Source organism: Mustelus asterias, chromosome 31 (genome assembly GCF_964213995.1).
Source record: "Mustelus asterias chromosome 31, sMusAst1.hap1.1, whole genome shotgun sequence".
Lineage (NCBI taxonomy): Eukaryota > Metazoa > Chordata > Chondrichthyes > Carcharhiniformes > Triakidae > Mustelus > Mustelus asterias.
In genome coordinates, this window is record NC_135831.1 from 7,971,827 (window position 1) to 7,993,438 (window position 21,612).

Here is a 21,612-nt window from a genome sequence, read left to right on the forward strand (position 1 = left end):
ATGGCCAATCCACCTAACCTGTACATCTTTGGACACTAAGGGGCAATTTAGCATGGCCAATCCACCTAACCTGCACATCTTTGGACACTAAGGGGCAATTTAGCATGGCCAATCCACCTAACCTGCACATCTTTGGACAGTAAGGGGACAATTTAGCATGGCCAATCCACCTAACCTGCACATCTTTGGACACTAAGGGGCAATTTAGCATGGCCAATCCACCTAACCTGTACATCTTTGGACACTAAGGGGCAATTTAGCATGGCCAATCCACCTAACCTGCACATCTTTGGACAGTAAGGGGCAATTTAGCATGGCCAATCCACCTAACCTGTACATCTTTGGAGTGTGGGTGGAAACCAGAGCACCCGGAGGAAACCCACGCAGACACGGGGAGAACCTGCATAGAACACAGAACATAGAACATTACAGCGCAGTACAGGCCCTTCGGCCCTCGATGTTGCGCCGACCAGTGAAACCAATCTAAAGCCCCTCTAACCTACACGATTCCAATATCATCCATATGTTTATCCAATAACCATTTAAAAGCCCTTAATGTTGGCGAGTCCACTACTGCTGCAGGCAGGGCATTCCACGCCCTTACTACTCTCTGAGTAAAGAACCTACCTCTGACATCTGTCCTATATCTATCACCCCTCAATTTAAAGCTATGTCCCCTCGTGCTAGCCATCACCATCCGAGGAAAAAGGCTCTCACTATCCACCCTATCTAATCCTCTGATCATCTTGTGTGCCTCTATTAAGTCACCTCTTAACCTTCTTCTAACGAAAACAGCCTCAAGTCACTCAGCCTTTCCTCATAAGACCTTCCCACCATCCTGGTAAATCTCCTCTGCACCCTTTCCAATGCTTCCACATCTTTCCTATAATACGGCGACCAGAACTGTACGCAATACTCCAAATGCGGCCGCACCAGAGTTTTGTACAGTTGCAGCATGACCTCCTGGCTCCGAAACTCAATCCCTCTACCAATAAAAGCTAACACTCCGTACGCCTTCTTAACAACCCTATCAACCTGGGTGCCAACTTTCAGGGATCTCTGCACATGGACACCAAGATCCCTCTGTTCATCCACACTACCAAGTATCTTACCATTAGCCCAGTACTCTGTAATCCTGTTACTCCTTCCAAAGTGGATCACCTCACACTTTTCCGCATTAAACTCCATTTGCCACCTCTCAGCCCAGCTCTGCAGCTTATCTGTGTCCCTCTGTAACCTGCCACTTCCCTCCGCACTGTCTACAACTCCACCGACTTTAGTGTCATCCGCAAATTTACTAACCCATCCTTCCACGCCCTCATCCAGGTCATTTATAAAAATGGCAAACGGCAGTGGGCCCAAAACAGATCCTTGCGGTACACCACTAGTAACTGAACTCCAGGATGAACATTTCCCATCAACCACCACCCTCTGTTTTCTTACAGACTCCACGCAGACAGTGACCCGAGCCGGGAATCGAACCCGGGTCCCTGGGGCAGCAGTGCTAACCACCGTGCCACCCCAAAAATATCTTTTAAAATGTTGCAATTATATGACAGAGCAGGCTTGATGGGCAGAATGGCCTACTCCTGGCCCGATGAACCGCAATGCTGCCTATTCTGAGGGTCGGGAAATCTACCCTCCCAGACCCACTTAAAACAAAATGAAACCAGTTTTTTATTTACATTCGTTCACCTCTGGCGATGCTCTCGGTTTGGGAGGCCTGAGATATCTGTGACTTTTTAACTATTAATTCGTGGTTCATGGGCATCGTTGGCTTGGCCAGTCTTTATTGCCCATCCCTAGTTGCCCCTGAACTGAGTGTCTCACCCGGCCATTTCAGAGGTCAGTCGAGAGTCAACCACATTGCCGTGGGTTTTTTTTGATTTGGTTTGATTTGATTTATTATTGTCACATGTATTGGGATACAGTGAAAAGTATTGTTTCTTGCGCGCTATACAGACAAAGCATACCGTTCATAGAGTACATAGGGGAGAAGGATTTGATTTATTATTGTCACATGTATTGGGATACAGTGAAAAGTATTGTTTCTTGCGCGCTATATAGACAAAGCATACCGTTCATAGAGAAGGAAACGAGAGAGTGCAGAATGTAGTGTTACACTCATAGCTAGGGTGTAGAGAAAGATCAACTTAACAGGTTCATTCAAAAGTCTGACGGCAGCAGGGAAGAAGCTGTTCTTGAGTCGGTTGGTACGTGACCTCAGACTTTTGTATCTTTTTCCCGAAGGTGGAAGAGAGAATGTCCGGGGTGCGCAGGGTCCTTGATTATGCTGGCTGCTTTTCCCGAGGCAGCGGGAAGTGTAGACAGAGTCAATGGATGGGAGGCTGGTTTGCGTGATGGATTGGGCTACATTCACGACCTTTTGTAGTTCCTTGCGGTCTTGGGCAGAGCAGGAGCCATACCAAGCTGTGATACAACCAGAAAGAATGCTTTCTATGGTGCATCTGTAAAAGTTGGTGAGAGCCGTAGCTGACATGCCAAATTTCCTTAGTCTTCTGAGAAAGTTGGGGCGTTGGTGGGGCTTTCTTAACTATAGTGTTGGCATGGGGGGAACAGGACAGGTTGTTGGTGATCTGGACGCCTAAAAACTTGAAGCTCTCGACCATTTCCAGTTCGTCCCCATTGATGTAGATTGGGACATACCCTCCGCTATGCTTCCTGAAGTCGATGACAATCTCCTTCGTTTTGTTGACAGTGAGGGAGAGATTATTGTCACCGCACCAGTTCACCAGATTCTCTATCTCATTCCTGTACTCTGTCTCATCACATGTAGACCAGACCGGGTAAAGACACAGATTTCCTTCCCTAAAGGACATTAGTGAACCAGATGGGTTTTTCAGACATTCGACAACGGTTTCATGGTCATCAGTAGATTCTTAACTCCAGATATTTTTTATTGAATTCAAATTCCACCATCTGCCGTGGCGGGAATCGAACCCGGGTCCCCAGAACATGAGCTGAGTTTCTGGATTAATAGTTTAGCGATAATACCACCAGGCCATCGCCTCCTCTGGGGGAGGAGATACAAACATACAAAACAGGAACAGGAATAGGAGGCCATTCGGCCCCTCAAGCGTGCTCTGCCATTCAAAAGAATCACTCAGTAAGTTCCACATTCCCACCGAGCCCCAATAACCTTTGATTCTCTGACCTAGCAAGAATCTATCCACCTCCAACTCAAAAATATTCAAATGACCCTGTCCTCTGCCATCACCTTCTGAGGCCCGAATTTGACACTGAACCAGTCAAAGTTCATGGGGTCAAAGGGCGCATTGGAATGTTGGGGAGACCATTCAGCCCCTCTGGCCTACCTCAATTAGATCATGGTTGATATCTATCTTAACTCCATCTACCCACCTTCGTACCGAGCTGCCACAATCCCTCATCTGAATCCACCAAGGACATTCCCAGTGACTGTGACAAAGGTAACCTTGCCCTCTTTCCCCTTATTTTTATTTATTTATTAGTGTCACAAGTCAGCTTACATTAACACTGCAATGAAGTTACTGTGAGAATCCCCGTAGTCGCCACACTCCGGCGCCGGTTCGGGGAACACTGAGGGAGAATTTAGCACGGCCAACGCACCCTAACCAGCACGTCTTTCAGACTGTGGGAGGAAACCGGAGCACCCGGAGAAAACCCACGCAGACACGGGGAGGACGTGCAGACTCCACACAGACAGTGACCTGAGCCGGGAATCGAACCCGGGCGCTGTGAGGCAGCAGTGCTAACCACTGTGCCGCCCATAGTTTGAAGGGGACTGATAAGAATGTCAAGCCTAGGGTTGTTCCAAACGGTCTTTGGCCCGAGGAAGGAGGCAGAGGAGGCGGTGGCCTGGTGGTATTATCGCTAGACTATTAATCCAAAAACTCAGCTAATGTTCCGGGGAACCCGGGTTCGAATCCCGCCACGGCAGATGGTGGAATTTGAATTCAATAAAAAATATCTGGAATTAAGAACCTTGGGGCGGGCACGGTGGCACAGTGGTTAGCCCTGCTGCCTCACAGTGCCAGGGACATGGGTTCAATTCTGGCCTTGGGTGACTCTCTCTGTGGACAAAGAACAAGGAACAAAGAAAATTACAGCACAGGAACAGGCCTTTCGGCCCTCCAAGCCCGCACCGACCATGCTGCCTGACTTAACTAAAACCCCTACCCTTCCGGGGACCATCGTCTGCACATTCTCCCCGTGTCTGCGTGGGTTTCCTCTGGGTGCTCCTGTTTCCTCCCACAGTCCAAAGATGTGCAGGTCAGGTGGATTGGCCATGCTAAATTGCCCCTTGTGTCCAAAGATGTGCAGGTCAGGTGGATTGGTCATGCTAAATTGCCCCTTAGTGTTCAAAGATGTGTAGGTTAGGTGGATTGGCTATGCTAAATTGCCCTTTCGTGTCCAAAGATGTGCGGGTTAGGTGGATTGGCCATGCTAAATTGCCCCTTAGTGTCCAAAGATGTGCAGGTTAGGTGGATTGGCCATGCTAAATTGCCCCTTAGTGTCCAAGGATGTGCAGGTTAGGGGGATTGGCCATGCTAAATTGTCCCTTAGTGTCCAAAGATATGCAGGTTAGGTGGATTGGCCATGCTAAATTGCCCCTTAGTGTCCAAAGAGGTGTAGGTTAGGGGGATTTGCCATGCTAAATTGCCCCTTAGTGTCCAAAGGGGTGTAGATTAGGGGGATTGGCTATGCTAAATTGCCCCTTAGTGTCCAAAGGGGTGTAGGTTAGGTGGATTGGCCATGCTAAATTGCCCCTTAATGTCCAAAGATGTGTAGGTTAGGGGGATTGGCCATGCTAAATTGCCCCTTAGTGTCCAAAGGGGTGTAGGTTAGGTGGATTGGCCATGCTAAATTGTCCCTTAGTGTCCAAAGAGGTGTAGGTTAGGGGGATTACTGGGGTAAATACGTGGTGTTATGGGGATACGGCTTGGGTAAAATAAAAAGGTGGGTTGGTTCAATCTCGATGGGCTGAATGGCCTCCTCCTGCACTGTAGGGATCCTATGTAAGTAGCTCAGGGAGAATCGCCATTTGAGACGTGGCATGGCGGGGGACAGAACTGTGGGTGGGGCTCAGTGGGAGACTGGAGAGGTTGGGACTGTTCTCCTGGGAGAAGAGAAGGCTAAGAGGAGATTTGATGGAGATGTTCAAAGTCGCGCGGGGGGGCTGGACAGAGTAGAAACTGTTCCCGCTCGTAAAAGGACCGAGAACAGGCGGGCAGGGATTTAAAGCGATTTGCAAAAGAAGCGAATGCTTTGCGAGATAAAAGTTTTGCGCCCAGCGAGTGAGTTGGGGGTCTGGAACCCACTGCCTGGAAGTGCGGTGGAGGTAGGTTCAATCGAGGCGTTCGAGAGGGTGTTAGCTGTTTACGATTTACTTCGATGATTTGGAGTTGGGGACCAAGTGCAGTGTGTCAAAATTCACAGATGACACTAAGATGAGTGGCAGAGCAAAGTGTGCAGAGGACGCTGCAAAGGGATATCGATAGTCTAAGTGAGTGGGCGAGGGTCTGGCAGATGGAGTACAATGTTGGTAAATGTGAGGTCATCCATTTTGGTCGGAATAACAGCAAAATGGACTATTACTTAAATGGTAAAAAATTGCAGCATGCTGCTGTGCAGAGGGACCTGGGTGTCCTTGTGCAGGAATCTCAAGGAGTTGGTTTGCAGGTGCAGCAGGTAATTAAGAAGGCAAATGCAATTTTGCCCTTCATTGCTAGAGGGATGGAGTTTAAAAACAGCGAGGTTATGTTGCAGCTGTATAAGGTGCTGGGTGAGGCCACACCTGGAGTACTGTGTACAGTTTTGGTCTCCTTACTTGAGAAAGGATATACTAGCACTGGAGGGGGTGCAGAGGAGATTCACTCGGTTGATTCCGGAGTTGAGAGGGTTGGCTTATGAGGAGAGACTGAGTAGACTGGGGCTATACTCATTGGAATTCAGAAGAATGAGGGGAGATCTGATCGAAACATATAAGATTATGAAGGGAATAGACAAGATAGAAGCAGGGAAGTTGTTCCCACTGGCGGGTGAAACTAGAACTAGGGGGCATGGCCTCAAAATAAGGGTGAGCAGATTTAGGACTGAGTTGAGAAGGAACTTCTTCACCCAAAGGGTTGTGAATCTGTGGAATTCCCTGCCCAGTGAGGCTACCTCGTTGAATGTTTTTAAGGCAAGGATAGATAGATTTTTGAACAGTAAAGGAATTAAGGGTTATGGTGAGCGGGTGGGTAAGTGGAGCTGAGTCCACGAAAAGATCAGCCATGATCTTATTGAATGGCGGGGCAGGCTCGAGGGGCCAGATGGCCTACTCCCGCTCCTAGTTCTTATGTTCTTACGATTGTTTGAATAGAAACAGCGAGCAGGGGTGACGGGGGAAAAGGCAGGGGATGCCCCTTTGGAGAGCTGGTACAGACACCGATGGGCCGAATGGCCTCCTCCTGCCCCGTAACGATTCTGTGATCCCATGAAGGAAGATAACTCCACCAGATTGTAAAGCCTACTGACTCAGAATGGCTACATGCAGAGTCTCGGGTTCGTGAACCTATTGCACAAGAAACAAAATCACCCACTTGGCACAGGTTCTGGGGCCTATGTAGACAGTTAGACAGCCAGCACACGCTTTCTCACACAGAGAAATGTTGCTTATAGACACGTATCTGCCCACTCGGGGCTGGCAGTGTGACTCACCCTGAGAGTGAGTGCTGAGTGTGGCATTTCGCAAAGGTTCAAGACTACTTCCAGGCAGGCATTCAGAAAAGGCCTCGTATCCATAGCAACGGCTTAACAGGAAAGCAAGTTTCAAGTTGATGATTAACTGTTGAGTCTCTCGGTTCAAGGCAAAGGTTTTTTTTGAAAGTTTATTTATTGGTGTCACAAGTCGGCTTACATTAACACCGCAATGAAGTTACTGTGAAAATCCCCCGGTTGCCACACTCTGGCGCCTGTTCGGGTAACACCGAGGGAGAATTTAGCACGGCCCAATCCACCCTAACCTCCCAGTCTTTCGGACTGTGGGAGGAAACCCACGCAGACATGGGGAGAATGTGCAGACTCCGCACAGACAGTGACCCAAGGCCGGGAATCGAACCCAGGTCCCCGGCCACTGTGAGGCAGCAGTGCTAACCCACTGCGCCGCCCATAGTTTGAAGGGGATTGATAAGAATGTCAAGTCGAGCGTTGACAGTCTTTGGGCCAAGGAAGGAGGCAGGAGAGGTGATGGCCTAGTGGTATTATCGCCCGACTATTAACCCAGGAACCCAGCTCATGTTCTGGGGGACCCGGGGTTCGAATCCCCACCACGGCAGATGGTGGAATTTGAATTCAATTTTAAAAAATCTGGAATTGAGAACCTGCTGATGACCCATTGTCGGAAAAACCCATCTGGTTCCCTTTAGGGAAGGAAATCTGCCGTCCTTACCCGGTCTGGCCTACATGTGACTCCAGAGCCACAGCCAATGTGGTTGACTCTCAACTGCCCTCCCAAGGGCAACTAGGGATGGGCAATAAATGCTGGCCCAGCCAGCGACGCCCGTGTCCCATGGATGTATAAAAATGTCAGACAATGTATAAAGTTTGATCATATAGAAGGAGCCCATTGCCCCTATGCTAGTTCTCACTAAGTGCTGTCTACTCAGGCTCAAATTCCTGCTCCATCTCTCATTTTCTACAATTTCCCTTTGATCACTGTTTAGCATTCTATAGTAAGAAGTTTAACAACACCAGGTTAAAGTCCAACAGGTTTATTTGGTAGCAAAAGCCACACAAGCTTTCGAGGCTCTGAGCCCCTTCTTCAGGTGGTCTATATCAATCACTGTTGCATGACTTTCAAACAAGCTCCTAATCTTTCAATATGTATTAAGTTTGAGTTTTAAGTTTATTTATTAGTGTCACAAGTAGGCTTACATTAACACGAAGGGGGGCGCGGTAGCACAGTGGTTAGCACTGCTCCTTCACAGCTCCAGGGTCCCGAGTTCGATTCCCGGCTTGGGTCACTGTCTGTGTGGAGTTTGCACATTCTCCTCGTGTTTGCGTGGGTTTCCTCCGGGTGCTCCGGTTTCCTCCCACAGTCCAAAGATGTGCGGGTTAGGTTGATTGGCCATGCTAAAATTGCCCCTGAGAGGCATAGGTTAGAGGGATTAGCGGGTAAATATGTGGGGGTAGGGCCTGGGTGGGATTGTGGTCGGTGCAGACTTGATGGGCCGAATGGCCTCCTTCTGCACTGTAGGGTTCTATGGTTTGGAACACTGCAGTGAAGTTACTGTGAAAATCCCCCAGTCGCCACACTCCGGCGCCTGTTGGGGTAACACTGAGGGAGAATTTAGCACGGCCAATGCACCCTAACCCGCACATCTTTCGGACTGTGGGAGGAAACCGGAGCACCCGGAGGAAACCCACTCAGACACGGGGAGAACGTGCAGACTCCACACAGACAGTGACCCAAGGCCGGGAATCGAACCCTGGTCCCCGGCGCTGTGGGGCAGCAGTGCCAACCCGCTGCGCCACCCCTGCCACCCATATCCTTTGACAGCACCTTCCAAACCCGCAACCTCTACCCTCTAGGAGGACGAGGGCAGCAGATACCTGGGAACGCCACCACCCTGATAGGTTCCCCTCCGAGTCACTCGCCATCCCGACTTGGAAAGATATCGGTCGTCCTTCACTGTGGCTGAGGTCAAAATCCCGGAACTCCCTCCCTAACAGCACTGTGGGTGTACCTACACCTCACGGGGACTGCGGCGGGTTCAAGATGGCGGCTCACCCGCCACCTTCTCAAGGGGCAATTAGGGATGCGCGGGGTCTAGCATGTCCCACGAAAGAATTGGAAAAATTGGTGTGGATTTTAATTGAGGTCTTTCAGTTCCTGACTGACCCGAGGGAATTCCCAACCGAACTCAGAAACAAACTATTCGTAATGTGAAAGACTAGGGGGTGATTTTCCAGTCCCGCACACTCAAATGCAGAGCGGGGGGAGTGGGGTTGGGGGGGGGTAGCTGGAGAATTGTAGAGGAAGGGGCCTAGCGTGTTTAGCGCCAGCTAGAACCCCCTTTGGGGTACAGCACCCCCACACCACGACCCATAGAACCATAGAAAATTACAGCTCAGAAACAGGCCTTTTGGCCCTTCTTGTCTGCGGCCGAACCATTTTATGCCTAGTCCCAATGACCTGCACTTGGACCATATCCCTCCACACCCCTCTCATCCATGAACCCGTCCAAGTTTTTCTTAAATGTCAAAAGTGCATTTACCACTTTATCCGGCAGCTCATTCCACACTCCCACCACTCTCTGCGTGAAGAAGCCCCCCCCCCTAATATTCCCTTTAAACTTTTCTCCTTTCACCCTTAACCCATGCCCTCTGGGTTTTTTCTCCCTTAGCCTCAGTGGAAAAAGCCTGCTTGCATTCACTCTATCTATACCCATCAAAATCTTATACACCTCTGTCAAATCTCCCCTCAATCTTCTACGCTCCAGGGAATAAAGTCCCAACCTATTCAATCTCTCTCTGTAACTCAGCTTCTCAAGTCCCGGCAACATCCTTGTGAACCTTCTCTGCACTCTTTCAACCTTATTTACATCCTTCCTGTAACTAGGTGACCAAAACTGTACACAATACTCTAAATTCGGCCTCACCAATGCCTTATATAACCTTACCATAACACTCCAACTTTTATACTCGATACTCCGATTTATAAAGGCCAATGTACCAAAGGCACTCTTTACGACCCTATCCACCTGTGACGTCACTTTTAGGGAATTCTGTACCTGTATTCCCAGATCCCTCTGTTCAACTGCACTCTTCAGAGTCCTACCATTTACTCTGTACGTTCTTCTTTGGTTTGTCCTTCCAAAGTGCATTATCTCACACTTGTCTGCGTTAAATTCCATGCCCAGCTAGGGCAGGAATAAGGTTACCTGACTGACATATTCATTTAAATATGCAATGTCAATTTCAAACCGGATTCTCCCTGCTCCCGGGATTCCCTAACCCTCGGGCACAGCGGGAATCCGGCGCAGACCATTCCTGCTCTCCACAAACGGAGACCAGGAGTGGGATTTTCCTCAACTGGCCTTGGTTTCGGGGAGATTAGCAGGGTGGATATGTGGGGTTACGGGGATAGGGTGGGATTGTTGATGCTGCAGGCTCGATGGGCTGAATGGCCTCCTTCTGCGCTGTAGGGATTCTATGATAAATCGGTTAGGATTATATTCACTGGAGTTTGGAGTTTGGAAGAGTGAGAGGGGGAATCCCATAGAAACTTATAAAATTCTAACGGCGTTAGACAGGGTAGATTCAGAAAGAATGTTCCTGATGGTGGGGGGAGTCCAGAACTGGGGGGGTCATAGTTTGAGGATAAGGGGGTAAACCTTTTAGAACTGAGGTGAGGAGAAATTTCTTCACCCAGAGGGTGGTGAATGTGTGGAATTCACTTCCACAGAAAGTAGTTGAGGCCAAAACGTTGTGTGATTTCAAGAAGAAATTAGATATCGCTCTTGGGGCATGCTAAATTGCCCCTTCGTGTCCTGAGGTGTGATAGGTTAGAGGGATTAGCAGGGTAACTAAGCGGGGATCGGGCCTGGGTGGGATTGTGGTCGGTGCAGACTCGAAGGGTGGAATGACCTCCCTCTGCACTGTCGGGATTCTATGATTTCTAAGATTTCTTTGACCCTAAGCCCCTTCCCCCGCATCCCTCGTCCACAGAATCGGCCCAGTGAACTTTCTCTGAACTGCTGCTCACTCCAGTGTGTACCTTCTCAATTTAGGAGGTTAGGCCCCTAGAACAAAGTGGGGCGGCACGGTGGCACAGTGGGTTAGCACTGCTGCTCCACAGCTCCAGGGTCCCGGGTTCGATTCCCGGCTCGGGTCACTGTCTGTGTGGAGTTTGCACACTCTCCCCGTGTCTGCGTGGGTTTCCTCCGGGTGCTCCGGTTTCCTCCCACAGTCCAAAGATGTGCGGGTTAGGTTGATTGGCCAGGTTAAAAAAATTGCCCCTTGATGATCTATGATGATTTCTACGAACAAAGACTGCCTTAACTTTAGCCCGGCTGGGGATTGGCACTTTGCAAAGAGCAATAATTAGTAAAGGGATCAAAGGATATGGGGGAAAGGGGGGGAAGGGGGGGGGGGATCAGGATATTGAATTCGATTATCAACCATGATCAAGATGAATGGCGGAGCTGTCCTTGGTTTCGGGAGGAAACCGGAGCACCCGGAGGAAACCCACGCAGACACGGGGAGAATGGCCCTACTTCTGCTTCTAGTTTCCATGCTTCTACCTTTGGTAACACTCCAGTTAATATTGCAGAGGAGCTCAAGAAGACTGGGAGCTGCAAACAGGACCTGTTTGCCCTGTTTCTGCTGATGTGTAAAACAAGGGGGCCCCGGGGATTAAGAGATGTGGAAAATCACAGGCTTCTACTGGGCAGGTCCCTCGGGTGACAACTGGCATCATCGTCAGAGACACAAGGACTCAGCAGTCTCTGCTGCGATCCAGATTGCCAACGGTCGACTCTGAGAGACGGGCTCGGACATTCAGCCCCTCGCCACCCAGCCTTGGGGGGCCCGGTCACTGAACGAGGGCCCCAACCGTTCCGTCAGCGGGTTACGCTTGTCCCGGCACTCCCAAAACCCTCGCCCTGCTCCCAGCTGCGGAAGGTAAGCACTGGGGAACATGTGGCCACTTGTTCCGATGCGAGCGGGAAACTATTTATTGGTCTTTGCAACGTGCCAATCCCCGGCCGGGCTAAAGTTAAGGCAGGCTTTGTTCTAGGGGCCTAACCTCCTAAATTGAGAAGGTACGCACTGGAGTGAGCGGCACTTCAGAGAAAGTTCACTGGGCCGATTCTGTGGGTGAGGGATGCGTGTGGGAAGGGGCTTAGGGTCAAAGAAATCTTAGAAATCATAGAATCCCTACAGTGCAGAAGGAGGCCATTCCGCCCTTCGAACCTGCACCGACCACAATCCCACCCAGGCCCGATCCCCGCTTAGTTACCCTGCTAATCCCTCTAACCTATCACACCCCGGGATAATTAATTTAGCATGTCCAATCAACCTAACCCGCACGTCTTTCGGACTGTGGGAGGAAACCGGAGCACCCGGAGGAAACCCACGCAGACACGGGGGGGAGAACGTGCTGACTCCACACAGACAGTGACCCGAGGCCGGGAATCGAACCCGGGTCCCTGGAGCTGTGAGGCAGCAGCGCTAACCCACTGTGCCACCGTGCCGCCCATCACCGTCCTCGATGATGCTACCTGGACAAGAATGTGTGGCACGGTGGCACAGCGGGTTAGTGCTGCTGCCTCACGGTGCCAGGGACCCGGGTTCGATTCCCGGCTCGGGGTCACTGTCTGTGTGGAGTTTGCACATTCTCCCCGTGTCTGCGTGGGTTTCCTCCGGGTGCTCCGGTTTCCTCCCACAGGAAAGACGTGCTGGTTAGGGGTGCATCGGCCGTGCTAAATTCTCCCTCAGTGTTACCCGAACAGGAGCCGGAGTGTGGGCGACTAGGGGGATTTTCACAGTAACTTCACTGCAGTGTTAATGTAAGCCTTACTTGTGACACTAATAAATAAAAACTTTTTTAAAACTTTGAAAAGTAAACAGGCGGAGGCCATTCAGTCCCTCGGCTCTGCTCCCCCATTGGATGCTCTCATTGTGGCCTGAACACCATGGGTGGGATTTTACGGCCTTGCTCGAGCGGGACTGGAAAATCCTGCCCAAGGACAGCGGACCTTTCCATTGACCACACTCGTCCATTCCGATCCCGTGGCGGGCGGGACGGGAGAATTCGGGAGCACGTTGCTGACCATACCCCCCAACCCCCCCACCCCCCCCGCAACCCCACCCCCCTGACCTCCACCGCCGCCCCCCCGCCGATAACCTTTCACCCCTTCCCCGTCGCCCACAAATCTGTCCAGCTCCGCCTTGAATATATACGATGACCCAGAATTCACCGCTCGCGAGGGGGAGAATTCCAAAGATTAATGGCGATGGGAAAAGTGCTGGAAAATGGGAATGGATGAAAGTTTTAAAGTTTACTTATTAGTGTCACAAATAGGCTAACATTGACACGGCAATGAAGTTACTGTGAAAACCCCCTTCTGTATCAGCCTGCCATAAGACCATAAGACATAGGAGCAGAATGAGGCCACTCGGCCCATCGAGTCTGCTCTGCCATTCAATCATGGCTGATATGATTCTCATAGAATCCTACAGTGCAGGAAGAAGCCATTCGGTCCACCAGGTCTGCACCGACCACAATCCGGCCAGGCTCTATCCCCATAACCACGTGTATTTACTCTACTTAGGCCCCCTGATACTAAGGCAATAATGGCAATTTAGCATGGCCAATCCACCTAACCTGTACATCTTTGGACACTCAGGGGCAATTCAGCATGGCCAATCCCTACAACCCTCCCTATCTCTGTAACCTCCTCCAGCCCCCACACCCCCGCCCTATCTCTGTAACCTCCTCCAGCCCCCACACCCCTCCCTATCTCTGTAACCTCCTTCAGCCCCTACACCCCTCCCTATCTCTGTATCCTCCTCCAACCCCTACACCCCTCCCTATCTCTGTAACCTCCTCCAGCCCCCACACCCCCGCCCTATCTCTGTAACCTCTTCCAGCCCCTACACCCCTCCCGATCTCTGTAACCTCCTCCAGCCCCTACACCCCCTCCCTATCACTGTAATCTCCTCCAGCCCCCTACACCCCTCCCTATCTCTGTAACCCCCTCCAGCCCTCTACAACCCTTCCCATCTCTGTGACCTGCTCCAGCTTACAATCCTCCCTATCTCTGTATCCTCCTCCAACCCCTACACCCCTCCCTATCTCTGTAACATCCTCCAGGCCCCACAAACCTCCCTATCTCTGTAAGCCCCTCCAGCCCCCTACACCCCTCCCTATCTCTGTAACCTCCTCCAGCCCCTACAACCCTCCCTGTCTCTGTAACCTCCTCCAGCCCCCACACCCCTCCCTATCTCTGTAACCTCTTCCAGCCCCTACACCCCTCCCGATCTCTGTAACCTCCTCCAGCCCCTACACCCCCTCCCTATCACTGTAATCTCCTCCAGCCCCCTACACCCCTCCCTATCTCTGTAACCCCCTCCAGCCCTCTACAACCCTTCCCATCTCTGTGACCTGCTCCAGCTTACAATCCTCCCTATCTATGTATCCTCCTCCAGCCCCCACAACCCTCCCCATCTCTATAACCTCTTCCTATCTCTGTAACCTCCTCCAGCCCCCTACAACCATCCCTACCTCTGTAACCTCCTCCAGCCCCCTACGATTCTCCCTATCTCTGTAATCTCTTCCAGCCCCTACAATCCTTCCTATCTCGGTAACCTCCTCCAGCCCCTACACCCCTCCCTATCTCTGTAACCTCCTCCAGCCCCTACACCCCTCCCTATCTCTGTAACCTCCTCCAGCCCCTACACCCCCTCCCTATCTCTGTAACCTCCTCCAGCCCCTACACCCCCTCCCTATCTCTGTAACCTCCTCCAGCCCTTACACCCCTCCCTATCTCTGTAACCTCCTCCAGCCCCCACAACCCTCCGAGATCTCCATGCTCCTCCAATTCTGGCCTCTTGACCATCCCCCCCACCATTGGTGGCCGTGCTCCCAGCTGCCTGGCGGGGGCCCTAGGCTCTGGAATTCTCTGCCTAAACCTCTCTATCTCTCTCTCTCTCTCCTTCTTTAAGACGCTTGTTAAAACCGACTTCTTTGACCGAGATGTTTTATATTTGTCCTTCTGAGTCTTGGTATCAAAAATATTTTTTATTGTTGTTGTGTATGTTAAGTGTCTTGGGACAATCTTCTGTAGTAAAGGCACTATCTAAGCGTTAGTTGTTGTTGGAGTCTTGGGTGCCTTGGGAATGAACGAGAAGGGAATTGGTCCATTGGGACTCTAGCTATTGGGAATGGATGCAAAGGGGTTGGATCCATGGAGGCTCCATGTCATCGGGAATGAATGGGAAGGGGAATATTCCTTGGGTTTCTCTGTAGTGGGAATGAATGGGGAAGTACTGAGACTTGGATGGTACAGAGCAGGAGTGAGTGGGAAGAGTGTTCAGTGCACCGTGGGGGTTGACCCAATGAGATGGAGTTGGATTCCAAGCCCTCAGGCAGTGGGGAGGTGATGGCCTGGTGGTATTATTGCTGGATTATTAATCCACAAACACAGCTAATGTTCTGGGGTTCAAATCCCCCCACGGCAGATGGTGAAATTTGAATTCAATGAAAAAGAGTCTGGAATTAACCAATGACCATGAAATCATTGTCAATTGTTGGGAAAACCCATCTGGTTCACTGTACCTGGGCGGCACGGTTGGCACCGTGGTTAGCACTGCTGCTTCACAGCGCCAGGGACCCGGGTTCGATTCCCGGCTCGGGTCACTCTCTGTACGGAATCCGCACTTTCTCCCCATGTCTGCGTGGGTTTCCTCTGGGTGCTCCGGTTTCCTCCCACACTCTGAAAGACGTGCTGGTTAGGGTGCATTGTCCCGAACAGGCGGCGGCAGACTGTGGCGACGAGGGGAATTTCATAGTAACTTCATTGCAGTGTTAATGTAAAACCTTACTTGTGATTAATCAATAAACTTTCCTTTACTTTTTCTTTAATGTTCTTCAGGGAAGGAAATCTGCCGTCCTTACCCCGGTCTGGCCTACATGTGACTCCAGAGCCACAGCCAATGTGGTTGACTCTCAACTGCCCTCTTAAGTGGCCGAGCGAGAGACTAAGTTAGTGTCATAGAGGGATACAACACCCAAAACAGCGCCCAACTCGTGCATGCCAACCAGGTTCCTGAATTGAACAGCAGATAAATGTGAGGTGATGCATTTTGGTAGATCGAACCAGGGCAGGACTTACTCCATTAATGGTAGGGCCTTGGGGAGAGTTATAGAACAAAGAGATCTAGGGGTACAGGTTCATAGCTCCTTGAAAGTGGAGTCACAGGTGGACAGAGTGGTGAAGAAGGCATTCGGCATACTTGGGTTCATCGGTCAGAACATTGAATACAGGAGTTGGGACGTCTTGTTGAAGTTGTACAAGACATTGGTAAGGCCACACTTGGAATACTGTGTGCAATTCTGGTCACCCTATTATAGAAAGGATATTATTAAACTAGAAAGAGTGCAGAAAAGATTTACTAGGATACTGCCGGGACTTGATGGTTTGAGTTATAAGGAGAGGCTGGATGGACTGGGACTTTTTTCTCTGGAGCGTAGGAGGCTGAGGGGTGACCTTATAGAGGTCTATAAAATAATGAGGGGCACAGATCAGCTAGATAGTCACCATCTTTTCCCAAAGGTAGGGGAGTCTAAAACTAGAGGGCATAGGTTTAAGGTGAGAGGGGAGAGATACAAAAGTGTCCAGAGGGGCAATTTTTTCACACAGAGGGTGGTGAGCGTCTGGAACAAGCTGCCAGAGGCAGTAGTAGAGGCGGGTACAATTTTGTCTTTTTAAAAGCATTTAGATAGTTACATGGGTACGATGGGGAGAGAGGGATATGGGCCAAATGCGGGCAATTGGGACTAGCTTAGGGGTTTTAAAAAAAAAGGGCGGCATTGACAAGTTGGGCCGAAGGGCCTGTTTCCATGCTGTAAACCTCTATGACTCTAACTCGTCCCATTTGCCTGTGTTTGGCCCATATCCCTCTAAGCCTTTCCCTAACCATGTACCTGTCCAAATGTTGTAATTGTACCTGAGTCTGCCGCCTCCTCTGGCAACTCATTCAGTTCAAGGGCAACTGGACCTGAGCTCTGACGAAGGGTCACCCAGACTCGAAACGTTGGCTTCATTCTCTCTCCACAGATGCTGCCAGACCTGCTGAGATTTTCCAGCGTTTTTCTGTTTTTGTTTCAGATTCCAGCATCCGCTGTATTTTGTGTCCACCTGGGCATTAAACACTGGCCAGCCAGCGACGCCCATGTCCCATGGATCAGTAAAAAAAAATCCTACAGCGCAGAAGGAGGCCATTCGGCCCATCGAGTCTGCACCGACCACAATCCCACCCCAGGTCCTACCCCCATAACCCCAGGCATTTACCCTCGCTAGTCCCCCTGGCGTGGGGGCGGCACGGTGGCACAGTGGGTTAGCACTGATGCCTCACATCGTCAGGGACCCGGGTTCGATTCCTGGTCTCGGGTCACTGTCTGTGTAGAGTTTGCACATTCTCCCCGTGTCTGCGTGGGTTTCCTCTGGGTGCTCCGGTTTCCTCCCACAGTCCAAAGATGTGCCGGTTAGGTGGATTGGCCATGCTAAATTGACCCTTAATGTTCAAAGATGTGCGGGTTAGGTGGATTGGCCATGCTAAATTGCTCCTTAGTGTCCAAAGATGTGCAGGTTAGGGGGATTGGCCATGCTAAATTGCCCCTTAGTGTTCAAAGATGTGCGGGTTAGGTGGATTGGCCATGCTAAATTGCCCCTTAGTGTCCAAAGATGTGCTGGTTAGGTGGATTGGCCATGCTAAATTGCTCCTTAGTGTCCAAAGATGTGCGGGTTAGGTGGATTGGCCATGCTAAATTGCTCCTTAGTGTCCAAAGATGTGCAGGTTAGGGGCATTGGCCATGCTAAATTGCCCCTTAGTGTTCAAAGATGTGCGGGTTAGGTGGATTGGCCATGCTAAATTGCCCCTTAGTGTCCAAAGATGTGCTGGTTAGGTGGATTGGCCATGCTAAATTGCCCCTTAGTGTCAGGGGGACTAGCTAGGTGAATGCATGGGGTTATGGGGATAGGGCCTGGGTGGGATTGTGGTCGGTGCAGGCTCGATGGGCCGAATGGCCTCCTCCTGCACAGTAGGATTCCGTGACACTAAGGAGCAACTTAGCATGGCCAATCCACCCAACCCGCTCATCTTTCGGACTGTGGGAGGAAACCAGAGCACCCGGAGGAAACCCACGCAGACACGAGGAGACTTCACACAGATAGTGATCCAAGCCGGGAATCGAACCGGGGTCCCTGGCGCTGTGAGGCCGCAGTGCTGACCCACTGTGGGAGCTGCAGGTCTACTTATGGAGTTCCAGGCATTCTTATTCTCAATTTTTCTCATTTTCAGAATCGATACGCCACAGAAGATTCAGAAAAGGGGGCAGCGGTTGAGTCAACGAAAACCTGGCTACAACTCTTCACAAACTCAACGGGCTGGGCTTGGGGCAGAGCGAGGCAGAGAGTGGACAGAATCGATCAGGAAGACTGTTCGGTCGCCTTTGATACTGGCCAGCAGGAAGGCGATCGGGAGAACGAGACATTGAATCTCTGGCCGGAGAAATGGAAGCAAGCGTCAGAATTCCTCCCTTAAGTGTGAAGTGACAATTGGTGGCCTACCAAACCTTTCCTTAGTTCCAGCTAGAGGAAGCGAGGAGTTCGGGCTCTCTGTCTCACCGGCCTGGTAACCTGATGGTTAGAAAGTGAAGCCAGTTGCCAACTTTTCCTTGTAAAAGTCACCATTAGCGCCCGTTAAGGAACGCTGTTAACGCTTCCCTTCTGGGGAGCAAGCAAAATCTGACTCAAAGAAGGAGATCTTAGAATAAGTGACCAAACTGAAGGTCACATTGTTTTTCAAGTAGCATTCTTCAGGAAAGAGAGGGGATCCCAAAGTTTGAGACCCAAAGAGAGGTTTGTGTTGGCTGCTAAGAGAGTGTAAGCACCCAACATTGGCCAGGGATAACTCCTCTTCCGTCCTAGTTCCGGTTCTTTCCCGGTGAAGGAGTCCGGGAGCACAGCTGTACTCAATCCCCCTGTGAGCGGGGCGCGGGCCTGCCGGAGGACTTGTCAACAGCAGATCCCTCCGAACCATCAGGCCGTCTCCCAGGAGGCCGTCTGTTCACCGTGACTCGGCCCGAGCGTCTGCTCTTCCACTCAACACCGAATAACGGGGGAGAGGCAAACCTCTTGTTGGGCGGGAGGGCTTCGCTCGAGGGGGAAGGTCGGGCCCGCGGAGGCGGAAATTCAGGCCCAATCTCAAGTCGAAAGGGTTGGCCACCTCCGATTCGGCCTTTTCCCAGCGGAATTTATCAGAAGGTCTTTCCGCTTGGGCGGGCTTGGGCGGTGGGTCTGATCTTCGCCCAAGTCTGAGAGGAAACAGGCCGGAGGATCTGAGTTTAGTTTGAGAGGGCCTGCGTTTTGAGGAGGAGAGAGGAGACTAGGCGTCTTGTGTGGGGAGGGGGATTGGGGGGAAGAATGAGTTCATAGTTCCACGTCTCTGAGGAGCTTTCGTATCTTGTCCTTTGACTGAAAGATCTTAGGGCCTAGGCCTAGGGCCTAGTTCAAGGGAATTTGGAGAGAGGCGTCGGGTGAAGGAAAGCAATGACGGTGTCCGACCCCCCAGGGCCAGTTAACAGCGAATTGGACAAGGCGGATCTGGAATGTTCCATCTGTTGCCATGACTACAACTGGACGGACAAGTGCCCCCGGGAGCTGGAGTGCCTCCACACCTTCTGCACCGAGTGCCTCACCAGAATGGAGGGCCAACTGGCCGACTCCTGCCACCACATCTGTTGCCCGCTGTGCCGTTACTCCACCGAGCTGACGGCCGCCGGGGCCCTGGGCCTACCCCGGCAGGAGCAGATCCTCCTGGAGCTGCCCGCCAAGCCGGAGCCGCGGGGCCGGCCGCTGGCCACCCTGAGCCAGCAGGTCATCCTGACCCTGGACTCGGGCGAGACCACCGTCATCATGCTGCCCACCGTCAGCCTGAGCGTGGAGCAGGGGGACGGGCAGCGGGAGGGGAGAGGCTGGGGCCTCCAGGAGTCCCCGCCGCTCCTCCGCCAGAACCAGAAGCAGCAGGCCGTGGTCTGCCTGAGGAAGGCCTCCTGGAGACTGGCCACCCTGCTGGTCCTCACCTGCATTGCGGCGTTTGTGCTCGGTCCACGGCTGTTTTAACGCCACAGGAAAACTGGGCCCAGGATCCCCTTTCCCCCCACCGCTGTCAGAGATGGGGGTGAGGGAGGGAAGGGGGAAGTGAGCATCTTCTGAGGGAGCCAGAGATCACAGAGAAGCTGGGGAGGAGATGGCCTAGCGGTATTATCACTCGATTATCAATCCAGAAACTCATAGAATCCCTGCAGTGCAGAAGGAGGCCATTTGGCCCATCGAGTCTGCACCGACCACAATCCCACCTCAGCCCTATCCCCCCAACCCCATGTATTTACCCTGCTTTTCCATCCGACATGATGTGGCAATTTATCCTGGCCAATCCACCTAACCGGCACATCTTTGGACTGTGAGAGGAAACCGGAGCACCCGGAGGAAACCTACGCAGACACGGGGGGAGAACGTGCAGACTCCGCACAGACAGTGACCCGAGGCCGGAATCGAACGCAGGTCCCTGGCGCTGTGAGGCAGCAGTGCTAACCACTGTGCCACCGTGCCGCCCAAATGTTCTGGGTAACCCGGGGTTCGAATCCCGTCCACGCCAGATGGTGGAATTTGAATTCAATAAAAAATATCTGGAATTAAGAATCTACTGATGACCCATTGTCGGAAAAACCCATCTGTTTCCTTCGGGGAAGGAAATCTGCCGTCCTTACCCGGTCTGGCCTACATGTGACTCCAGAGCCACAGCCAGTGTGGTTGACTCTCAACTGCCCTCCAAGGGGCAACTAGAGATGGGCAATAAATGCTGGCCCAGCCAGCGACGCCCATGACCCAGGAATGAATAAAAAAAGCTCCAGGGACAGCAAAGACTCACTCTTCATCTCTCTTTTGGTATAACGCTCACGCCTCCTCCAACCCATGCCTTCAACACATCTCCCCTGGGATTGACTCTGCACAGGCCGCCATAGCAATGGCTCCACATGCTTTATTTGCCAATAGTAGAAAATCTGCAGTGCAGAAGGAGGCCATTCAGCCCATCGCGTCTGCACTGATCACAATCCCACCCTGGCCCTATTCCCCTAACCCCACTAATCCGATAACCTATGCCTCCCAGGACATTAAGAGGCAATTTAGCATGGCCAATCCACCTAACCTGCACATCTTTGGACACTAAGGTGCAATTTAACATGGCCAATCCACCTAACCAGCACATCTTTGGACACTAAGGGACAATTTAGCATGGCCAATCCACCTAACCTACACATCTTTGGGCACTAAGGGGCAATTTAGAATGGCCAATCCACCTAACCTATACGTCTTTGGACACTAAGGGGCAATTTAACATGGCCAATCCACCTAACCTGCACATCTTTGGACACTAAGGGGCAATTTGGCATGGCTGATCCACCTAACCTGCACATCTTTGGACACTAAGGGGCAATTTAGCATGGCCAATCCACCTAACCTACACATCTTTGGGCACTAAGGGGCAATTTAGAATGGCCAATCCACCTAACCTACACATCTTTGGACACTAAGGGGCAATTTAGCATGGCCAATCCACCTAACCTGCACATCTTTGGACACTAAGGGGCAATTTAGCATGGCCAATCCACCTAACCTGCACATCTTTGGACATTAAGGGGCAATTTAACATGGTCAATCCACCTAACATGCACACCTTTGGACACTAAAGGACAATTTAGCACGGCCAATCCACCTCACCCACACATCATTGGACACTAAGGGGCAATTTATCCTGGCCAATCCACCTAATCGGCACATC

At 51.4% G+C, this 21,612-nt stretch overlaps 1 protein-coding gene across 1 annotated transcript; it reads left to right on the forward strand.

Annotated features, from left to right (window-relative positions):
- Window positions 1-11,608: 11,608 nt before the first annotated feature.
- On the forward strand, window positions 11,609-20,465 carry LOC144481688 (RING finger protein 224). Its single transcript, XM_078200823.1, has 2 exons — window positions 11,609-11,667; window positions 18,070-20,465. Exon 2 carries the CDS (start codon window positions 19,320-19,322, stop codon window positions 19,890-19,892), a length of 573 nt encoding a protein of 190 aa, XP_078056949.1. The 5' UTR covers window positions 11,609-11,667; window positions 18,070-19,319; the 3' UTR covers window positions 19,893-20,465.
- Window positions 20,466-21,612: the final 1,147 nt, after the last annotated feature.